At 38.3% G+C, this 21223-nt stretch overlaps 1 protein-coding gene across 4 annotated transcripts in view; it reads right to left on the reverse strand.

Annotated features, from left to right (window-relative positions):
- Window positions 1-2648: 2648 nt before the first annotated feature.
- LOC131428199 (T-box protein H15-like) overlaps window positions 2649-21223 on the reverse strand; it is a 110118-nt gene continuing 91543 nt past the window's right edge. For 2 of the 4 annotated variants that reach the window (XM_058591930.1, XM_058591929.1), the window contains exons 5-7: window positions 4077-4321; window positions 3517-3528; window positions 2649-3440 (exon numbers count right to left, since the gene is read on the reverse strand). In XM_058591930.1, coding sequence (XP_058447913.1) covers window positions 2936-3440; window positions 3517-3528; window positions 4077-4321 — 762 coding nt within the window. In that variant the 3' untranslated portion in view covers window positions 2649-2935. The remainder of the gene's footprint in view (window positions 3441-3516; window positions 3529-4076; window positions 4322-21223) is intronic. The other 2 variants (XM_058591932.1, XM_058591931.1) reach the window with 1 other exon arrangement.

Below are 21223 nucleotides of genomic sequence, written 5' to 3' on the forward strand. Positions count from 1 at the left end.
TCTGTTTTCCTCGTAAGATGCTGATCAAATTTATTTGCTTTTGCGTTTTGCTCAATATTTTTAGGAAAATGCGTACTGTGAAATGTACTGTTTTTTTTTTAATTCATCATCCTATAATTCCAGAATCGGAAGTCAGAATTGGATAAAACTCATTAATTTTGTATGGGACTATAGGTTTATTTAATATTCAATTTTTGTTTCTGAAATTCGTTTTGGCTTTTTTGAGCAAACGATTAAACTTTGAGAAACGATTCGATACTGAAACCGGAATTCGAAAATCGGTGTAGCCGAAGTCAGATAAATTCAACTCAGTAGCTGTATAGTTTACATTTGTTTCAAAATGTTTGATAATCAATGTGGATATCTTTGAGGAATCGTAGTGCGAGTTAAATTTGTCGGTGCTTTCCGAAACGAAAACTGAATACAACTGAAATAAGTTTATTTGGTTATCGACTATCCAAATCTGCTTAATCGATAAACCTGATTAATTTATGTGAAATACACATTTTTATACTAATCACCCTGTATCCCCTGAACCGGAAGTTGGATCTGACTGAAAAATAAGATGTTTTATAGAATCTTAAAACTTCTCATTTGAATCTTAGATGATTCTTAGATTTCATTTGAATCTTAGAGGTTCAGCCATCTACGAGAAAAATGAGTTACACAGTTTTAATTTCGTTTCACATATCATCCTGTAGTTCCGGTACCAGAGGTTGGAACCAAACATAATTCAGGAACCTTGTTTGGAAGCATACGACTTTTCATATGGATCTGAGTTTGTAGAAAACGGTTGAGTCATCTCCGAAAAAAATGAGTGAAATTATTTATTTTGAAATTATTATCACACACGCATTAGCTGATCTCGACGAACTGATTCGAATGGTATATGGGTGTTATGTTCTTCCAGCATTTATTGCTCTAAGTAGCTCAAAACAATATAATTATGGAATTGCTTTTAACTCGAAAATAATGCCATCATCTGATTTATATATGTCATATTCGAACGATTATGTTGCCAAAAACGAACCGTGCTAAAATCGGTCCGAGGTAAATTGTCATGAAAAAGGATGCTGTACACAGTCTTTCTGATACTTAGAAACAATTGTATGGAACAGTATAAAAATCGTGTTTTACGTTGCTTCCAAGCATTTATTTGCCATACAGCGCTCAAAACTTGTACTGCTTTAATAGGGGCAAAAATTGCGATAACTCCGTTAAAAATGGATGGATTTTAACAATCTATGGCTTGTTGGGTAGGTATTACCGTGCGGAATTTAGGTCTAAAAACATATTCTGTTTTCAAGGTCAATTGTGACAGATACTGTCAAAAAACTGAAAATTTTGACATAAAACTTCGTATAACTCAAAAAGTAAACATCCGATCTCAAAACCATTCAATAGCGTTCTGGGTGACGGGGATACCTTTCATTTGCGACTAGTTTGATCAAAATCGGTCCAGCCATCTCTGAGATCTCGACCTCTTTGTTGACAACACACATACAGACACACACACACACACACACACACACACACACACACACGCTCACACACTCACACACACACACACACACGCTCACACACACACACGCTCACACACATGCTCACACACACACACACACACACACACACACACACACACACACACACACACACACACACACACACACACACACACACACACATACACACACACACACACACACACACACACACACACACACACACACACACACACACACACACACACACACACACACACACACACACACACACACACACACGGACATTTGATACTCCAAACCGGAAATCACTTCAATTTCTTGAACCGATTTTCACAAACCCATATTCAAATGAAAGGTCATGTAGTTCCAAACCAAATTCCTGAATATTATTTGGATCCGACATCCGGTTCCGGAAATATGAGGTAAAATGTGCAACAAATTGTTAAAATAAGTGCACATTTTTTTCTCAAAGATGGCTAAACCGATTTTCACCAACTTAGATTCAAATGAAAGATATTATGATCCCATACAAAATACCTGATTTATTTTTTTGATGAGACTTCCGGTTCCGGAGTTGTGGGGTAAAATGTGCAAAAAATAGAAATAAGCGTACTAATTTTTCTCAAAGATGGCGTGACCGATTTTTACAAATTAAAATTTAAATAAATGGTCTTATGATTCTATAAAATACATCTGAATTTATAAGGTAAAGTGTGTTAAAAATTGTACCATTACTTAAAGGGGCGAAACAAATAACTATAATAATCTGATTAATAAATCTGAACAGTTTTGAACATTGAAGCCATCGCAAGTTAATTCATTTTATGACAAAATAAACCCAAAAATATCGAATTATTGCAATCTACGCTGTTGGAAAGCCTGGTGTCTTTTTTTTTTTGTTTTCAAAAAATCATTTCTGTAATAAACGCAATAGTAGCAGAATTGAAAGGAAGACTCTTTCCTCGTAGCTAAAATAAAACCAACAGAAGCACATACTTACATGGTGTCTTTTGCTTCGACTTCACGATCAGACAGCTATACTTACCACAACGCAAAAATGACGCTTACAATTCGGAACATGTTTCTCACGGAAAATGAAACGCAACGAGATTCTGAAGAACTCAATTGAAATTTATTGCATATCTATGTACACAGGAAAATAGTTTATTTCCACCTTGTCCTTAATTTAAGGTAAAGATACTCACTCAGAATTATCTTCCTTAGCTATTGTGATATATAGAACCGTTTTAAGTTACTACAAGTTTATTTAAACAATCAGAAGATCAACAAATAAATAACGATATCCGACACTACAATATTTACAATTGTACAGAAACGAAACTAATTTTTCTTTTGCAACTTTCGGTGGAGTACGATGAATGATGACGATTTTGATTACCCAGTAATTTAGCATCGATCGGCGCCATTTCCTAGTTGGAAGGACTCCTAGGTGAAGGCGGAGGCTGCGGTTGATTGTGAGGAATCATGTGCTGTGGCGGGAGCTGATAGGGACTGAAGCGTGCGAAATGTTTTGCCCTCATATCCGAAGGCGACGGAGATCCGGAGCTCGTATTGGGCGTTGAAACCGTCGGCGGGGGTGTGGATGCTGACGATGCCGATGCAACCACAGCCGCCGCAGCATTCTGCAGGAATGTCGGCGGAAGCTGCGGAGTCCACTGGTTTTGCCACAATCCTCCCAGATTCATTGCGGCCGCTATTTGCGGGGGTCGCTGGTAGATTTGTGGCAGCAGTAGGTCACTGTACGGCGAACGACCCCACATTTGCAGATGCTGACGAGCTTTCTCGATTAGCGCCGCCTGAGCTCCGTCCATATCCTGACCAGGGCCAACGGGAAATTGGGCAAGCATGGGGTCATGGAAGAGACGCAACGGGGCACGCAGGTGCTGCTCCAGAAGCAGAGCGTCCATCGGATCCCTGTAGATAAGAATTAATTGGTCACACGAGAACTTTTCGACATAGAAATGATCTAGAAAATCAAAACAGTACTCACATGCTTGGGAAACTGAAATTAAAGGAAAACAAAAAAAAAACAATTTAATCGATCCGAAACACAAACTGGTTCAACTAATTCAAGCTATGTTATATCGGGGGTCCTGATAAAACAACTCAAGCCGAATGCTGATCACAAATTCCCCGGACCCGGCATTCCTAACCGGTTGGCACCGAAACGCCCGCGAACCATTAATCACCGAGTCAACACCCGTTAATTAGAGGCCGGCGAGCGGACGGGGCGTGGATTCTGTGAGACGCCTTTCGGCGCATCTCAGATCGAAGACCAAATTAACTCTTCGATGATAGGCACTGGGGTTGCGAGAGTGGCGCTGGTTGGAGGGAGGAGGTGACGAAAGGGTGGAACACTGAAACCGCTGTCGGCGGGCGGCTTTTTGGGCTTTGTTCTTCGAAAATCCGAGAAAAACGCATTATAAATTGCTAGTTTAATGTAATTAAGTTAACATCTCAACATATCATAAATCATGCCCGGTTCGAAGAACGTGTGAAACAGCAATCAGTGGCGGGAGAGAACGACGAAAAAAAAAATCAAGATCTCACCTGTCATAGTCCGTCAGCCGGGAAGAGTCCCGAAATCCTTTGGCGAACGGATTGGAATCGATTTTGAGCTTGGTGATGAGCTGGTTCTGATAGGCGGTTACGGCCGTGAAAACGGTTTCCGAATAGACGAACGTTTTGTGGTCGACCTCCTGCAGTTCCCGGGGGGTTGTCGGAACCTGCTGGCCGGGCCCCAACCGAACCAGGTGAACTCGGGGCTGGTAGCGATGCATCGAGTTAAGGACGATCTGAAAAAAAGAATGAAAAAATTTATCAATTTGCTTCAGCTAAATTTACTTAACACATCCACTTATGCTAGGCACAACATTGACGTCTTTTTGATTCATTCATTTGAAGTTGACCGTGGACAACTTTCAGATTGATCCCTCATACTCAGGTATTTAATAATTTTGAACATAATTCCTAATTGCTTCACGCCATTCTTTCCGTTTCAGATAATCGTGAAGGGTAGTGAATTATAGGTCAGTTCTACATTCAACGACATGGGATTGGATTCCACTTACTAGTGACTATGAAGAAAGCAACAAAATTGAAATAATAAATAAGAATTGTTATATAGTGCTATACAGTCATTCACAATCTTGGGGAAATAGCTTGTATAAATTTACTCTCCAAAATCTTGTTTCTAGTCTTGTCTATCGTGCTATGTAAAAACGTAGGAAACATAATCATGTAATTTGGGTCAAAATTTTATCAAAACCAATAAAAGGGTTATTTTGTAATTAAATTTTTGAAATCTTTTCCAGAGTAAATCAGCGATTCCCAAAATGGTCCCTGTAGCCCACTGGTGGGCTCTAGCTCATTTATAGTGGGTAGTAAACTCAAAATTGACCCCAGGTGAGCAATGAGTCGCAAATAGTCGGCTGAAAGTGAGGAAAGTGAGAAGATGAATGCGTAAGTGGTGTTACGGTCAAAAATTGGTCAAAAAACTACAAGGATCAGCCCTATGGGGTTGTTCGAGCCATTGATGTGGAACAAGGCAACCAAAATTTCTAATGATCTCCAAACAAAAAGTTCAATCAATCCGAACCAACACCGAACATCATTTGTCTTGATTTGCATTTGCTTTATGACCAACGAAATTACACCATTATCCCAAATATATGCAATTATATCTTTGTACATACATGCGATTTCGATAATTAAGCTTCTCTTCGCCAAGCTTGTGTTCAAGTTTTTTATGCAAGCAGTTTTTTTAGCGTTAAGTTTCTCTATCATTCTGCGATTTCGGTTGAAGCGATAAACTATTTCTCATTATCAATCGAGATCATCTAATATAAATTAGAAATTAATCTTAAGCATTCAAAATTTATCCAGGGGTAGTTATCAATTTCTCATGGGGAAACGACATAACATGGAATTCCGAGCTTGCATGACACAAGATCAGAGTATATCTGATTTTCTCAGAAACGGTGACGAATATCAAAAAACCCAACAGACAATCTCTTATAAAATTAGTTTAGATTATTCTGTGAAAATTTCAGAATGATTGTTTGACTTTAGCGGTCGGGAAAGTCTTTTTTCTGAAGGATGAGTTGCATAGCTGAAAACGGCAACTTTCTACTTGTTCATTGAATATCTCGCCTTCAAAAGCATAGATCGAAAATCTATCCTGAAAATGTCTAGATAATTTAGTTTAGATGCGATTAGTGCATAAAAACATATACGTTGTCGCGATAAAAATTAATTGAATGTTATTTTTGTAATGGTGAGTACATTTCTATGGCTTCACCATTTTTTTCTGCTCTTGTATCCTGGTAACGTAACGAAACATGAGAGAGAAATAAAATCGGCTCATCAAGGCTGCCAAACAAGCGGTAGCTTTATTGGATTTTATGTAATGTAGTCAAACTTGTAATCGAAAATATCAAAACTTTATTGGCCACCCGGCCACATCGAGAGTCATTTTACACCCTTTTACGAGAGAGCATGGAGAGAAATGTAATACGCACAGCGAGCGATACGGTTTTACGCTAACAACTGGCATCAGCCTTTAAAGATTCAAATCGTTTTATGGCACGATTTTGTATTGCTGTCTAGCAACAACCTACCTCTAGCATGCTAGGAGTAAGACTGAAACGTTAGCTTTAATTTCGCTTCTATTTATAGATTCGCGTACTTCCAACAGCTTTTGCATCGATTGACCAATCAGAGCGATGCTTTCCCTTTGCTATATCGCTTACCTCTTCAAAACCGTCGTCTATGGCAGGGAAATCCGGTATGCCAAAGATTTTTAGCAGCCAAATAGGACACTGCTCGCTACTAATCAAAATTTCAATCATATATAAATATATATATAAATTCTAATTTGCGCCTCTATATAGAAAATAAAGATGTGTTCCACTACTATTATACAGAACAGAAAGGAAATTCAGGTCCAGGTTCAGAATTCAGAATTGGAATCCAGGTCCACATTCATGATTCAAGGGTATGCCTCGGATCTCTGTTGAATTTTTCAGAATTCGAGTCCTAAATCTTGTTCAAATATAGAGTTTAGGTCCAGAATCCTGTTCCACGGATCAGAATTTAGGTTCAGATCCAAAATTTCTTCAGGAATTCAGCTCCAGAATCTAGAATAAGATTTCATGTCCAAAACTGAAGTCCAGATCCATGTTCAGAATTCAGGTCATGTAAAGTCAGGTGTTCAATTCTAGAACCCAGGTATAAAACTCAGGCCCAGAATTCGGAACCCGACTTCCGCTCAGGAATCCAGCTCCATGTTCTGAAACTAGGTCCAGAATTCTGGTCAAGAGTCAAGGTTGAGGATCTAGTTTCAGGTTCCAAAACTCTGTCAATAGTTCTGGTCCTGAATTAAAATCTGGGATCAGGATTCTGGCCCAGAACCAAAATCCAAGTCCAGGTTGAGAATTATTTTCCAAAACCCAGGTCCAAACTAAGAATTCTGGTCCAGAATCGAAGTCCCGAATTGGGGTTCAGAATTCAAATTCTGCACTCAGATCAGAATATTCAGAGATTTGGTCAAGTTTCTACATTCAGGTCCAGGTTCTGAATCCAAACAGAAAACACTGGTTCAGGGTCAGAATACAGATCCAAGGTTAGAATCTTTATCCAGAATGCAGGTAAAGAACTTAGATCAAGAATTAAAGTCCGTAATCAGACTACAAAATTTGGACCTAGAATCCAAACCCAGAGTTCTGTTCCTGAATACAGGTTCAGAATCCTAAATCAGGATCAAGTTCCAGGTACACGATTCTGGTGCATGTCCCGGATCTCTGGCAAATTATCAGAGTAAAAAATCTTGTTTAGAATTCTGAATTCCGGAATCAAGAAGCATTATCTTGTGCATACCGTCTTAAGGTTACAGGGCTTTGGAACAGTAACCCATTAGATAATGCTACCAGCCACACTCGCTTGTGGTCTCAAATGGTTACGTGGGATGAGTATTTACTCGCTCCTAGTGACCTAACTCTCACATACAGTTTTTTTTCTTTCAAAACATTCAATGTGAGCTATCCTCTTCGTGAGGAATGGTTGTGTGGTTGTCTGGAACGACAACTTGATGAACACATAGTTTGTTAAACGGACGATTCTCTGTTGAATGGTCGTGCTGGTGTCTACTGTCGTGAAATGAGGCTGGAGCAGTCTCATTCACTTGGTAGATACTGTACTGTGTTCAAAGCAGAAATTTACGCGATTCTGTGTGGAGTACAATCGGCACTTCAGCAGAGGATCTGTGGTAAACGAATTAATTTTTGTTCCGACAGTCAGGCAGCCTTAAAAGCATTCAGTTCGAATGACTCACGGTCGAATCTAGTGATCGCATGTCGAAATCAAATTGAAGACCTCAGCATTTCAAATGCTGTTTACTTCTTATGAGTACCCGGCCTTTCTGGTATTACTGGAAATGAATGGGCTGATGAGTTGGCTAGAGCTGGTGCAACGAATGATTTCGTTGGTCCTGAACCAGCTTTACCACTTTCAACTAGTTGGAAAAAACACAAGATTCGTTCTTGGACTGCATCCAAACATGCCAGCTACTGGCGCAGCTTGCAAACTTGCGCTCAGGCAATAACATTTTTACCAGATTTGAATCTGAAAATGTCAAAATGTGTACTGCATTTTTCCAAGTATCATTGCAGTATTCTGGTCAGATCTCTGACTGCACATTGCAAACTCAATTATCGCATGGCTACTGAGTATTATTCGTGTGATTTGTGTGAATGCGATTAGGGTACTTCATATCATCTTATATGTAACTGTCCCGCAATGATACAACTACGTATCCGGGCTTCTGGTTCTCCATACATGATTGATTCTGTGTATGCGGAGCTAAAATTAAAGGATATTCTCTCGTTTCTCACCCAATGTGGTAAGGAGCTATAGTCAGAAGGGTCCATCGTTCTTCCTGGAGTGAATGAATCCTTTCTGTATTCACCTTAAATAGGGTTTAGCTGATTGTTTGGCATCCTTTAGGGGGTACCGAATTTACTTCTGCTCTTACATACTGCGAATCGTTCTGCATTCTTCCGGGAGTGCAGAATGGTGTCGCTTTTGTAAGATCTCTAAATCCTCTCGGGGGTTGGAGATTTTATTAACAGCAGACTGTTCGGGACCTCGTAGAGGTTCAGAATTTACTTCTGCTTCCACTAAATGTGATCCTCAGCAGATTGTTCAGCATCCCTTAGGGGTGCAGAAATAACTTCTGCTTTTATGTGTTTTTGTGCCGTCAATTTTTCCCATGCTCCTAGTCCAACCCTTACCATTTCATTTCAATCCTTCCCTCTTATATATCGGGAAAATGAGGCTAAAAACAAATTGATGGCAAGGTACAAATCTCCAAACATCAAGGGGAACGTGCCATTTAAGCCAATTTGTTCTGATTCCTGATAGATCCAGAATTAAAGTTCGTAATCAGACTACAAAATTTGGACCTAAAATCCAAACCCAGAGTTCTGTTCCTGAATCCAGGTTCAGGTTCAGAATCCTAAATCAGGATCAAGTTCCTGGTACACGATTCTGGTGCATGTCCCGGATCTCTGTCAAATTATCAGAGTAAAAAATCTTGTTTAGAATCCTAAATCCAGGTCCGGAATTCTGCTCCAGATTTAGACTCAAAATCTACGTCAGTAGTTCAAGTCAAGAGATTAGGTTCAGGTCTGGAATCCGAATCCATGCTATGAATCCAAGTGAAGATTTCAGCTTCAGATTCAGAATTATTTTCTGTCAGAATTCAGGTTCAAAATCCATGTCCAGATTCAGTATTAGGATCCAGAAAACTTGTCGGGCCCTGAGGTTCAGAATCCTGGTCAGTCCAAATTCACAGTCCAAGGGCAAAATACTGGACAAGAATCCAGGCACAGAACTCACGTCCAAAGTCTAAGTTCAAAGTTTAGTTTCAGAAACTATGTCGAAAGATCCAAGAACTAAGTCCAAACTGTTTCGTTTTCAGGTTCAGGCTCAGAATCTAGGTTAAGGCGATCGTCCAAGTATCATGCGCGCGGGTGGTTTTAGGAAATTTTCGATGGAAATTTTGAAAAATTTACCAAAACCAAAAACATACAGACCTTTGAAAAACTTTTATCTATCTGCAGGGCAAAAATGGCTGAAAAATTCGGAGGATTTTCCGAGTCTTATCAAAAAAAAGCTCTGAGTGTTTTTGTGATGTTTCACAATTATTACACACATTCAAACAGAAGCGGATTTTCTTCAGTTCAGCAGGAACATTTAAAATTTTAAATTCATGGTATAAGATTAGAAACTTTTAAAGTTCGCACACTTCTCTGAAACCTGCCGAGCAGACTTCTCCCAAAATGTGCCAACCGGGTTTCACGTAGCTACTCACAATATTAAATACACGATTATCACTTAGTATGGAATCTCATCAATAAATTATAACCCAAAAAGTATCCCAAACATTTGCTAGACATTGCTGCTCGGTTCGCTGACGTTGGTTCGGCAAACTCGGTTGACACGTAGAGGAAGTTTCGACCAGAGCCCACAAGCGGGAAAATCCTAATTTTATGTTTATTTCGCCAACCTAACACATTCGCACCTTCGATTTCGGCGATTCGGTTAGTCCCAAAAGTGGGTGTTAAGAAAGCATAATTTACCGATGGTCCCAATGGTAGTAGCAACCACAGGAGTAGTAGTACTAGTAGTATCAACTAAATGGTCAACGGTTGATGCATACCACTTCAGTGTAGGAAAAATCGCCTACTTCGATATTGAACATTTCTTCCGTTTATGGTTTATTTTCTTTTTCTTCCTAGCTCTCCATTTCAACGCGGCGGGCATCAACGAGTAAGAATGGCGTTTCGAGAAAGAGTATGCATAAGTTGATGTTTCGTACCTAATTTATCAACCTAACACCTAACTTCGCTGTGAGCCATTTATATGCTAAAAATCGGCACCACGTTGGCACACACAGGAAAACTTTACCGTGGCTGTGTGTTGGTCGACGATGCGGAAAGTGCCGTCTTTTTTACACCCTGATTACACCTTCCGAGCGTCAACCACCCTCACCCAATTAAAACACGTACCTAACGAACATGCCACCAACACTACGTCATTCTCGAAAGGATGTATGGTTGCTTGGAAAATGTGGTGAGGACATGCGCTTCACCACCCGGGTCACCCTCGGTCTACCACTGGAACTGTTTCGGTGGGGTTGTTCTTTCTTCCCAATGGTGTTCAATCTTTTATCTACCAACACAAAGAGAACAGATATCAACAGCGTCGTTTCCAGGAGGGTTCGAAGACGGCGATGGTTGCCATGACAGCCACAGCCAGCTCAGCTTCTTCAGTTTAGCACACCATTCCGGGCGTCGTCGTCGTCGTCGTCGTCGTCTGGCGAGACGACACAAGATAGTCGGTTGCTAGCTTACTAAGACTTTCAGCAAAAGCGACAGACTCCGGGGGTTGGCAAATCGGGGGGTGGCACAGCGGCGATTCCTTCTAGCTGACGACAAATCGATTCTTTCTGCTAACGAACTTTCTCGCAGCTCATTCCTTCACTTGTTGGCAGGTTCCAGACAAGGCAAGGGTTTATGAAGTGAAAGAGGAAAAGCTTCCGAAGACATTGACAGCATCGGGGGAGGTTTATTTTCAACATCTCTTTAATTAGATCGGTTGAACGGTTCGGTGGCATCTGTCGCAGTTATCGAGCAGAGTTTACCGTTTCCAGAGGCACTTACAATGAAACGACATTTTTTTTCATTAACTGCAACCGAGTACGGTTGGTTTGTCCAACTGAATCATGTAGGATAAAAGCTCGTTCCGGAGAGGGTAGTATCCATACTTATTTCATCCGGAATTGATTTGTCAACAATTATTTCATTTTATCGTAACTTTGCTAACAGAGGTGGCGTTGATGAATCATTATTGTTCACTTCCATTTGACTGTTTTCGAAAGTATGTAACGAAAATGCCAGAACTTTTCAAAGTTGTCGACGTTTGAATATCACTAACATCTTCGGAATCATGTCAAAAGCTACTACACAAAGAAAATATTTAAGTTTCTAGTTTCTAAAGATACGAAGACCCGTGTTTCAATTATTGATACAATCGAAGCTAATAAATGTCATTTTCAATTACTCGAAACAGAAAAAAATCACGAGAAATAAATGTCACTCTCAGCTCCGCTTGCAAATTATGAGAACGAGATCCATGTCCAGTCGACAACATAAGCAGAAAAGTAGTTTCAAAATTGTATTCTTTTTTTCATTTACCTCTTAAGTCATTTTCGGTTTTCGGTGCAAATCGTATACTGTGCAGTGTCGATATTTAACCGAAACCTGGAGAATCGATAACGACAGAAAACGATTTGCAATGATTTTTACCTGTTGGTGCTCGTACCTACGCAGCAATTCCTCAAGAAACAAACATACGATCTCTGTGAAATTCGTAATATTTTTAACAATTATTCTTCATCGAAAAATTTTCGAACCGTATTTTTTCCCTTTGCCGTTAGGGTGACCTTTTCTATGTTAGGGTGGATCAAAAATCGATTTTTTGGAAAACTGTCATTCTTTAAAAATTCATTACTAGGTAATCATTGAACCGATGTTTTCAATTTTTAAATATGTTGTCTAGAAATGTCAACAGTTTTTAGGAAATATAGAGTTGGAATTTTACGGTTGATAACGTCAACTGTACAGAAAAAATAATGATATTTATACAACATATAAATCAATGATACTATGAAAAAGACATAAGTTGAATAAAAAAATTGATTGAAAATATTTCAATTTACGCTAGTTTCGCTTTAACAGTATATTGAAAAGTAAAAACTTGAGAAGTAACTTTATATTCAAATCACTGCTTCAAATATGTGCATGAAAATAGATGTAAATATTTTTATCTGTGTGTATAAGTTTTTAGCGATTTTCATTGTTTGTAGTTAGAAGGCGGTACATGTTTTCATAATATTTTATAAAAATTTAAACCTTTTTTCAAAACATTTCAAAAAATTAGCGAAGTGAAGCTTTCCGTTATAATTATAAGTCAAGCATTTGTTGACCAAGTTTCGATTTGAAATGTTCAAAAACGGAAAGTTTTGTTGGGCCAATTTTTATATGTCATGTTAAAAAGTCTAAATTTTCAACAACAAAAAATGAAAACATGTAGCACCTTCTACCCACAAACCGTGAAAACTGTTTAGAAACAATACAATTAGCATTTTGAAATCCAAAAGACATTTTTGAATTCTCATATTTTCTCTTTCTTTCGTTTAAAAGTTATGTTTTTTTTTGTGAAATGGGCATAGTTGATATATGCTTGATATAAAATTTTAAACTAAATTAATCACTCTTAAACCTTCACTTCACTAACTTTTTCACTTTCACAAACTTTTTGTTATGTTAATGATGATGATGATGATGGTTCCGCCTCATACCCCTACAAAGGTGTGTGCTGGACGATTTATCTAAATGATAATAAATATTGCATCACATATTTTAACCAGTTAACTAAATATAAAACGATCTGGTTAATCCAGCAGGTATAGATTCTCCTTCTAAAGTAAAACTGAGAACAAGAAAACATTCAAATATTTCCGGTTCACTATCCAGGGATATTCAAGAAAATTTCCTACCCGGTAAGATCCTTGAACAAATCAGGAATCGAACCCGATATCTTTGTCAGTATCAGACAGCAATTCACCTGCCCTTCCCGCTGGACCAGTTCATCGCTACAAACATCAGCTACGATGGAGTAACGAGACTGCGGATGAGCAGAGCCATGCCCAATTCCATAAACAAATTCCGATTCCGAAATATAATCAATAAATCATTACTCAACTCTTACAAAATCAAGATTCGAACTTGACACCTAGAATACTAAAGCTTTAAAAATAAAATACCTTTGTAAACAACTCATTTTTTTTGTCGTGATTACGACCTACTTTACTATGGGGTGCCTTTTCAAAATTAGCCATATGGAAGAATGGGCAGAACTTAATCGTGAATATCTCGACTTGCATTAAGGGCAGCAACATAATTCTTTCGCCATTTCATCAAAAATATGATCAGGAATTTAGGATAATATTTTGAACAGTGAGAGATAACCACAAACAACTCAAAAATGAAGTTTTCTAAAACTTTGAAACAACGCGGAAAACTCTTTACTTTTGTTTGGCTTTTTCGCGCAAGGACGACGATTTCGAGGTAGTCAGGCACATATCTTCATCTGAATGCGTATAAAAAGGGGAACCGTGGTCGAAAATCGATCAATTCTTCTTGTGTGTTGGATGAAAGCAGACGTCGTGAGAATGATTTATCATTTGCTTTCCGGTCGTCAAGGTAGCGATATCATCAACCAATAGCGACGGAGAGTGCACCTTCTGCGTAGTTAAAACCTCAACCGCTCAGGTAGCCACTCATATTCGCTTTCCTGTCATCAAGCCGAGACTTTGAGTCTGTTCTAAGTTCTGAATATAGTTCTTGAGCTCAGGTCCAGTTCCTAATTCCAGAATTCTTCAAATCGGTTTTTTTGTCCTGAATACGACTTACTTTATTATGGGGCGCCTTTTCAAAATTTACCCTGTACAAGAATGGGCAGAACTTTACCATGAATAATCTTTTGATATATTTAACCCAACAACATATTTTTTTTCTACAAGCTATCGGTAATATGATCAGGAATTCGTGATTAAATTTTCAACAGCGTGAAAAACCCTAGAAATAATTGAAAAACAAAGTTTTCTAAAGTTTTTGAAAAAAAATCATCACGCTTGCTTGCCTTTTTCGCATCCGGACGACGGTTTTGAGGTAGTCAGGTTTATATCAGAATCTACTGAACAAATAGAAAAGGAAATCTTTGAATAAAAACTGTTCATTTCTTTTATTACTAAAGACGAAACTGGTTGGCGAGGTGAGGTTATCCCACCAACATCAGTAAGAACAAACCAAGTATAAAACGTGAAAGTCTTATTTGGATTTAGATCGTTAGGAGGATTCTTAGTGTCCGTAGGATCCATAGTACTAGCCATGCAATGATTCTGTACACTAAGAATCGGCTGCGAAGTCTGTTGAAACAGAAAGGCCAAATTCCACAAAAGGAATGTAATGCCAAGACTTTGCTTTGCTTTTCGTTAGGAGGAGCAGTCGGCAATGAAAGTAGACCTTTTGCGTGGTGTAACGCCTCAAACGCTCAGGTCACAGAGCCAGTTTTCAGGATAATTTGATAAGCTTTGTGCAATTTTCGCAGTGCAAAATTCGCAATAGTGTTTAATATCTTAGAGAATTACACAATTTGGCCCTTCTGAATACCAGAAATTGATCTCGTACGGTATTTTGAAAACTTTTTTCCACTGAAATATTTAAATCCGAAACGAAATGAATGATATCAAAATTCTGTATGTTTTTATTTAGAACAATAATTGTATACCCAAAGAATTATGCGAAATTTTCTTCACCATACTGTATACGGCCCATTTTTCAACCACTTGCAGGTTATAGTTGAACTTTCTGCTGATTTGCTATATAAAATGCATAGCACCGACTTAGAAGCCATTAATGAAAGGTTCCTTCCAGAACCACCATTATTTTATCATAAAGAACTATACTGGTTGTTTCGTAATATTTAATTGTGTGTCAGAATCTTTAATCTGTACTTTAGTTTAGGTGTGTCATTTCAAATTCTAGTAGTGAAAAAGAGGAAAGCTTGCACAATTCACACAATCGATCAACTAATTGATATTCGAATGTATAAAGAAAGAGTGTCCGTTTTATTCGTATTCACGACATCCAGTTATGTCGCTGACATTACACACCCGTACTTTTTTAAACTTTGAAACAAATAATTAAAAATCCATCATCATCATCACACAGAACATAACACATGTTGTGTAGAGAAGTTTGCTGGTATCCAAGATTGATTACGGGTTTACCCGGGCGCGCAAGGAGCAGCAATCTGGACATTTTAAGTATAAAAATCCCTCGATTGATTCGGAAAAGCTTCTTTTCATATCTACGATACAGTGCCGATACAGTGAGGCACTCGCCTCTGGCGCCATCATCCAGGGAACGACAAAAATTTATGAAAATGATAAAAATTTGTTGCACGATAAGTTTATTAAGAAATTAATTTCTCACGAATTTTTATTTGAAAACTATTTAAATTAGTTTTTGCAATGACTGAGCGGAAATATATATTGGAGAAGCCAAGTGAAAGAAAAACTAATAGAAAAGATGAATTTTTGGAAAAAGATACGCTCAGAGACAGGACACGAACCTGCGTTCTTATGCATTCCGTGCATACGCGCTACCATTTCGCCACTCTGATCTTGTTTTAGCCACTCCAAAACTCGAAACAGACATAGTAGCAACGTACATCGAACATGGTCTACATCCTGGCCGTCACCCGACCGATACCTTACATCCAAACATCTTCTCTGTCCATCAAACACTAGTCCTCTCGCTTTATACCTATTTCTCCGATCAAGCATTTAAATTAGATTCAATTTAGGATTAGTATTGTACTGTTACATAAATTCGAAAAGATACCATCGTAATCATAATCATTTATTCACATGAAAGTGCAACTCTATAGCCAGTTAGAATACAAAACCGCCATTCATCGACGACCGTAACAATTATCTTTCCTGACGGTTCTCTATTGGATGGTCGTGCTTCTGCTGGTGTTTACTGTCGTGAAATGAGACTAGAGCAGTCGCGTTCACTTGGTTGATACTGTACTGTGTTCCAAGCAGAAATCTACGCTATTCTATGTGGAATACAATCGACACTTCAGCAGAGAATCTGCGGTAAGCTTTAAAGGCTCTCAGTTCGTATGATTCACGATCGAATCTAGTTATCGCAAGTCGAACTCAAATCAAAGGCCTCTGAATTTCAAATACTGTTTACTTCTTTTGGATCCTCCCCAACTCTGGAATTACTGGAACTTAATGGTCTGAATGCGATGCATGCAAACTTGCGCTCAGACAAAGGCATTTTTATAACATTTTGAATCTGAAAATGTCAAAATGTGTACTGCATTTTCCAAGTATCATTGCATTATTCTTATCAGAGCGTGATGACAGTCACGTACACAGAGGGCCCTGGCTCCTCCCGAAATCAAAAACATATAATTATTTAGAGTGTCTCAGACATGTGTTACAGAAATAACAATACACTAAACGTAATGAATCGTAATACTATATCAGTTCCAGTGTTAAAAAGAGCGCACCAAGAATTAGGTACATAAGCAATCTTTGGTAACATTATTTTTTATGCTTTGGGCCCCTCCCGAAATGAAATACTGTGAACTGGCCTACGTGCTGGACATCTTTTGAGATTGATTAACTCATTGAGAAGGTTTCCCTTCCACCAAAAATTTGCTCTTTGAGAGGGATTGTCATTCCTGAAACTCCAAATTCAATAAAATGTGCGTGTGCGTAGATTTCCGTACTACTATTCACTGAACTGATATCACCCATTTTGACTTCTTTGTTTTCTATAGAATATGTGTGAATATGGAAAATAAAACCGTTCTAACAGTTCAAACTATATATTTGGGCTTATGAGTGGTCCACTTAATTCAACTTATTAACAAACAATGTATAATTTCCCCTGTTAACTGAGCCGTTCTCAAAACTTCCCCTATCAGAGACGAGAATGTAGTGTACATAAGATCAGTTTGAATTTCGCACAGCATGGACGCTACTATTCAAACTGAGCCTCTTCACGCAGTGAAAATTGATTCTGTGCTCAACTGTAAATGAGCTTTCTGTGAATTTTTATGCGTCGTTCGAAGGGCAATAATTTTAACCAAAGTTCTGCTGATTTTCTTTGCATTTGTGGTACTGAAAGATCTCCATCATCAAATGCAAGATGATTTTGATCAAGTATGACATTAGGTGCTGCCCATAAAAGACGTCACGATTTTTTTTTGGCAAAGACCCCCCTCCTATGTCACATGTCAAGAAATCAAAATAAATAAAATTCATATCAATACATACTCAATATGTATGACAAACCATAAAAATATGAGGGAAAAATCGATTTATTACATGCTGTCTTTAGATTTAAAAAAATATCTCTAAAACTGCAAAACCATCGAAATTATTTTACTATTATTATTTTTATAATTTAACAAAAGTATTTGATTGGAATTGATGAAACATTTAAATCATCTGTTTTAATTGTCCTAGGGGTACACAGGTTTCTTTAGCTAAGAAATAATATTTCCTTAGTGTAGCATACAGGACTGAGAAAATAAAATTCAAAACCACATCAAATCGAGATCAATGCCGAGGAAGATCACTTGTTATCTTTCCCAATAAAGAACACTTCTCATCCAGTGATCTTTAAATCACATCGATCAAAATTGGTACGGATCTTCCGTCGCACAAAATCGGTAGTGATTTTGAGCTAAAATGATTCTTGCTTCATGTAAGTTCAAGCATTGGATGATTCGATCACATATGATCAAGATAAGACGTGACATGGTCTACGCCTGAAATCGTTGATCCCCCGCTGAGGGTGAGGGTGTGAATTTGTAACTAAGGATAACGCGTGTCAATGAGACTTTTTAAAAAATCATGGAACATTGTCTATTTTGTGAAACACCCCTCTCCCCCTCGCGGCGTGACGTCTTTTATGGACAGCCCCTTATGCATCCAATTCGAATCAACTTGTACGTACAAGCGCACGTAAAAAAAGTCTTTCGTTCCGAGATGGTTCATGTGAACCCAGCATCTCTCATCATCTCAACATAAACATACCAACGGTACTTTTCAGGAAATTCAAAATTCTGAAAGAACTTATCGAAAGTATATTTATAAAAGAACAGTTATAAAAGATAACTGCTGCTGTTCAACACCAATATTAACAGTGATTGTAATAATAGTAGTGTAGTCCAACGTCAACAGTTCGAACAAACTCAAAGGACTATCAGTGGTAGTGTTTCATGGTATGTTAATATAACATATACACAAGTGACAATTCGAATGCCTTTAAGTTTTATTCGAAATTCACAAAGGAGACGTTCATACGTTGGCTCGGTATTAAGGTATTAAGGTTTTTTTTTTATTATACAGGTTTTAACCAGTGTTGGTGATTGCAGAAAATTTGACAGAAGCTGCTTGATATTTATCTACATTGCATACAACATTTTCAATCCGGTAGAAGATGCTACCAGAACTCGTGTCTCTCAATGCATGAACCATGAGAGAATTTTTCTACATTCCTTCGCTCCACTTCAAATAAATTACATTCTGACAATGATTGGTGCTTATAATATTTCAAAACCCTTGCGTGGAGCATTCACATACATTTTCATAGACACAACTTATACAAAGGTTATGTGCACATAGCTAGAATAAGCGGCAATAGTAAAATGATGCTCTCGCAGTTTTCCACTGCCTGCATATAATCGGATCGCGAGACGAGAATGAGCAACCGTTTATTGCTTCAGAGAGAATCCCCGCAGCAGCGAGCTAACCTTTGATTCTTAGATAGGTCCTCGAGAGAAATTCGCTCTCGCACTTGTGTCTATTCTATGTTAAATGAACCATGCCGGTTTTTTTGTTGCTGCGATGATATGCGGGGTTAGGAATCGAACCCATGTGGGCTACATGAGAGTTACAGTTATTGTTAAGTCTTGTCATATTCGTCATCGTTCAGTTTAGTATGTTAGTCACCCATCTCCGTCAAAATTAAGTTCTGTGTTATTCAGTCCATGTTTTTGTAGTGGTCGTCCCAATAAATCCTTGAGTTCTCCCTACGTCGGGATAATCTCATACATTCTGAACACTGTCCGACAAATCCACAGACGTTGAATGTTCCCAAACAAATAGTTTAAAGTAAATTTTAAAAAAAACCTGTATTGCGAGCTATAGAATTTATTACTTTTCAGGTTAAGTGGTTTTTGCAATAAAGGAAAATTTCATTTCCGTCATTCTAATGTTCTACCGTAACATTTATTGACATTAATTAAATTTTCCAAATAGAAAAATGAAGAAACTGAAAATGGAACCGCATATTATTTGTTTTAAATTCAGTGAAATTGTCAATGTGAATGGAATTCTTATTATGAATTTCACCCGAATGAATATAATGTTGCTCATAAAGCAGGTTTTAAAACTTTCTTGAATTTTGAATCATTTCGGAACAAAGTTAACACAGGTTTGTGCTGATTCTTAATTTTGATTTATGAACTTTATGAAGAATTGAGATCATATTCCATCTCAAAATAGTTTTCAGTAAGCTTTTGTGGAGTTTACAGTTCCAATGCGAGATTTATGGTCAAAACTGCTACTAGCATTAATTAAAAGTAAAAATATTACTTGGGACAACCTTACAGAGAAATTAAATAACTGTCAGATGGCCTTCATTGTGCTGGTTAAAAAAATCGTGGGTGTGAATATTTTTGAGTTCGCCTCGTGTACCAGAAACACTCACTACGATTCGGCTACGATATGCTGACTGTATCAAATTGTATGTATCGTACGAAGATAATTATCTACAAAACTCTGATTAGACCGGTTATCCTCTCTTACGAGTCCTGGACAATGCTTGTGGAGGATCAATCATCTATGGTGGAGTACGGATGGGAGATGGTACGTGGAGAAGGCGAACCAAGCCTCATCCAGACGGCCAAGGTCGGGCGTTCCTAGAATGTCGATGAACCACCCGGTTGAAATGGCCCTCGACAATGATCCGACTGGAAACGAGTTGAATAAAGACTATAACACATGGGCTGAAAAGTCCCGGGCCTATCGGGAATCAGAACTAATTGGCCCAAGTGGCACGTTCCTCTTGTTATTTGGAGATTTGTGCCTTGCCGTAGTTTCTCATCAATTTCCTGATGGGAAGGGAAGGGTAAAAGGAACACGGAAGTGAATTGTGAAGTGGGTGGGGTGAGAAAACAGCACAAAACATGAAGAAACAAATCGTCCCCGAAAGGATGCTGAACGATCTACAGGTGCCAAAATGCACAGTTAATAAAACCTTCAACCCCCGAGATGATTTAGAGATTTTACAAAAGCGACACCATTCTGCACTCCCGGAAGCATGCAAAAAGATTCACAGTATGTACGAGCAGAAGTAAATTCGGTACCCCATTAAGCATGCCAAACAATCTGCTAAATCCTATTTAAGGTGAATACAGAAAGGATTTATTCACTCCAGGAAGAACGATTAACCCTTCTGACTATAGCTCCTTACCACATTGGGTGAGAAACGAGAGAATATCCTTTAATTTTAGCTCCGCATACACAGAATCAATCATGTATGGAGAACCAGAAGCCCGGATACGTAGTTGTATCATTGCGGGACAGTTACATATAAGATGATATGAAGTACCCTAATCGCATTCACACAAATCACACGAATAATACTCAGTAGCCATGCGATAATTGAGTTTGCAATGTGCAGTCAGAGCTCTGACTAGAATACTGCAATGATACTTGGAAAAATGCAGTAGACATTTTGACATTTTCAGATTCAAATCTGGTAAAAATGTTTTTGCCTGAGCGCAAGTTTGCAAGCTGCGCCAGTAGCTGGCATGTTTGGATGCAGCACAAGAACGAATCTAGTGCTTCATCCAACTAGTTGAAGGTGGTAAAGCTGGTTCAGGACCAACGAAATCATTCGTTGCACCAACTCTAGCCAACTCATCAGCCCATTCATTTCCAGTAATACCAGAATGGCCGGGTACCTATAAGAAGT

Source organism: Malaya genurostris, chromosome 2, assembly GCF_030247185.1.
Source record: "Malaya genurostris strain Urasoe2022 chromosome 2, Malgen_1.1, whole genome shotgun sequence".
NCBI lineage: Eukaryota > Metazoa > Arthropoda > Insecta > Diptera > Culicidae > Malaya > Malaya genurostris.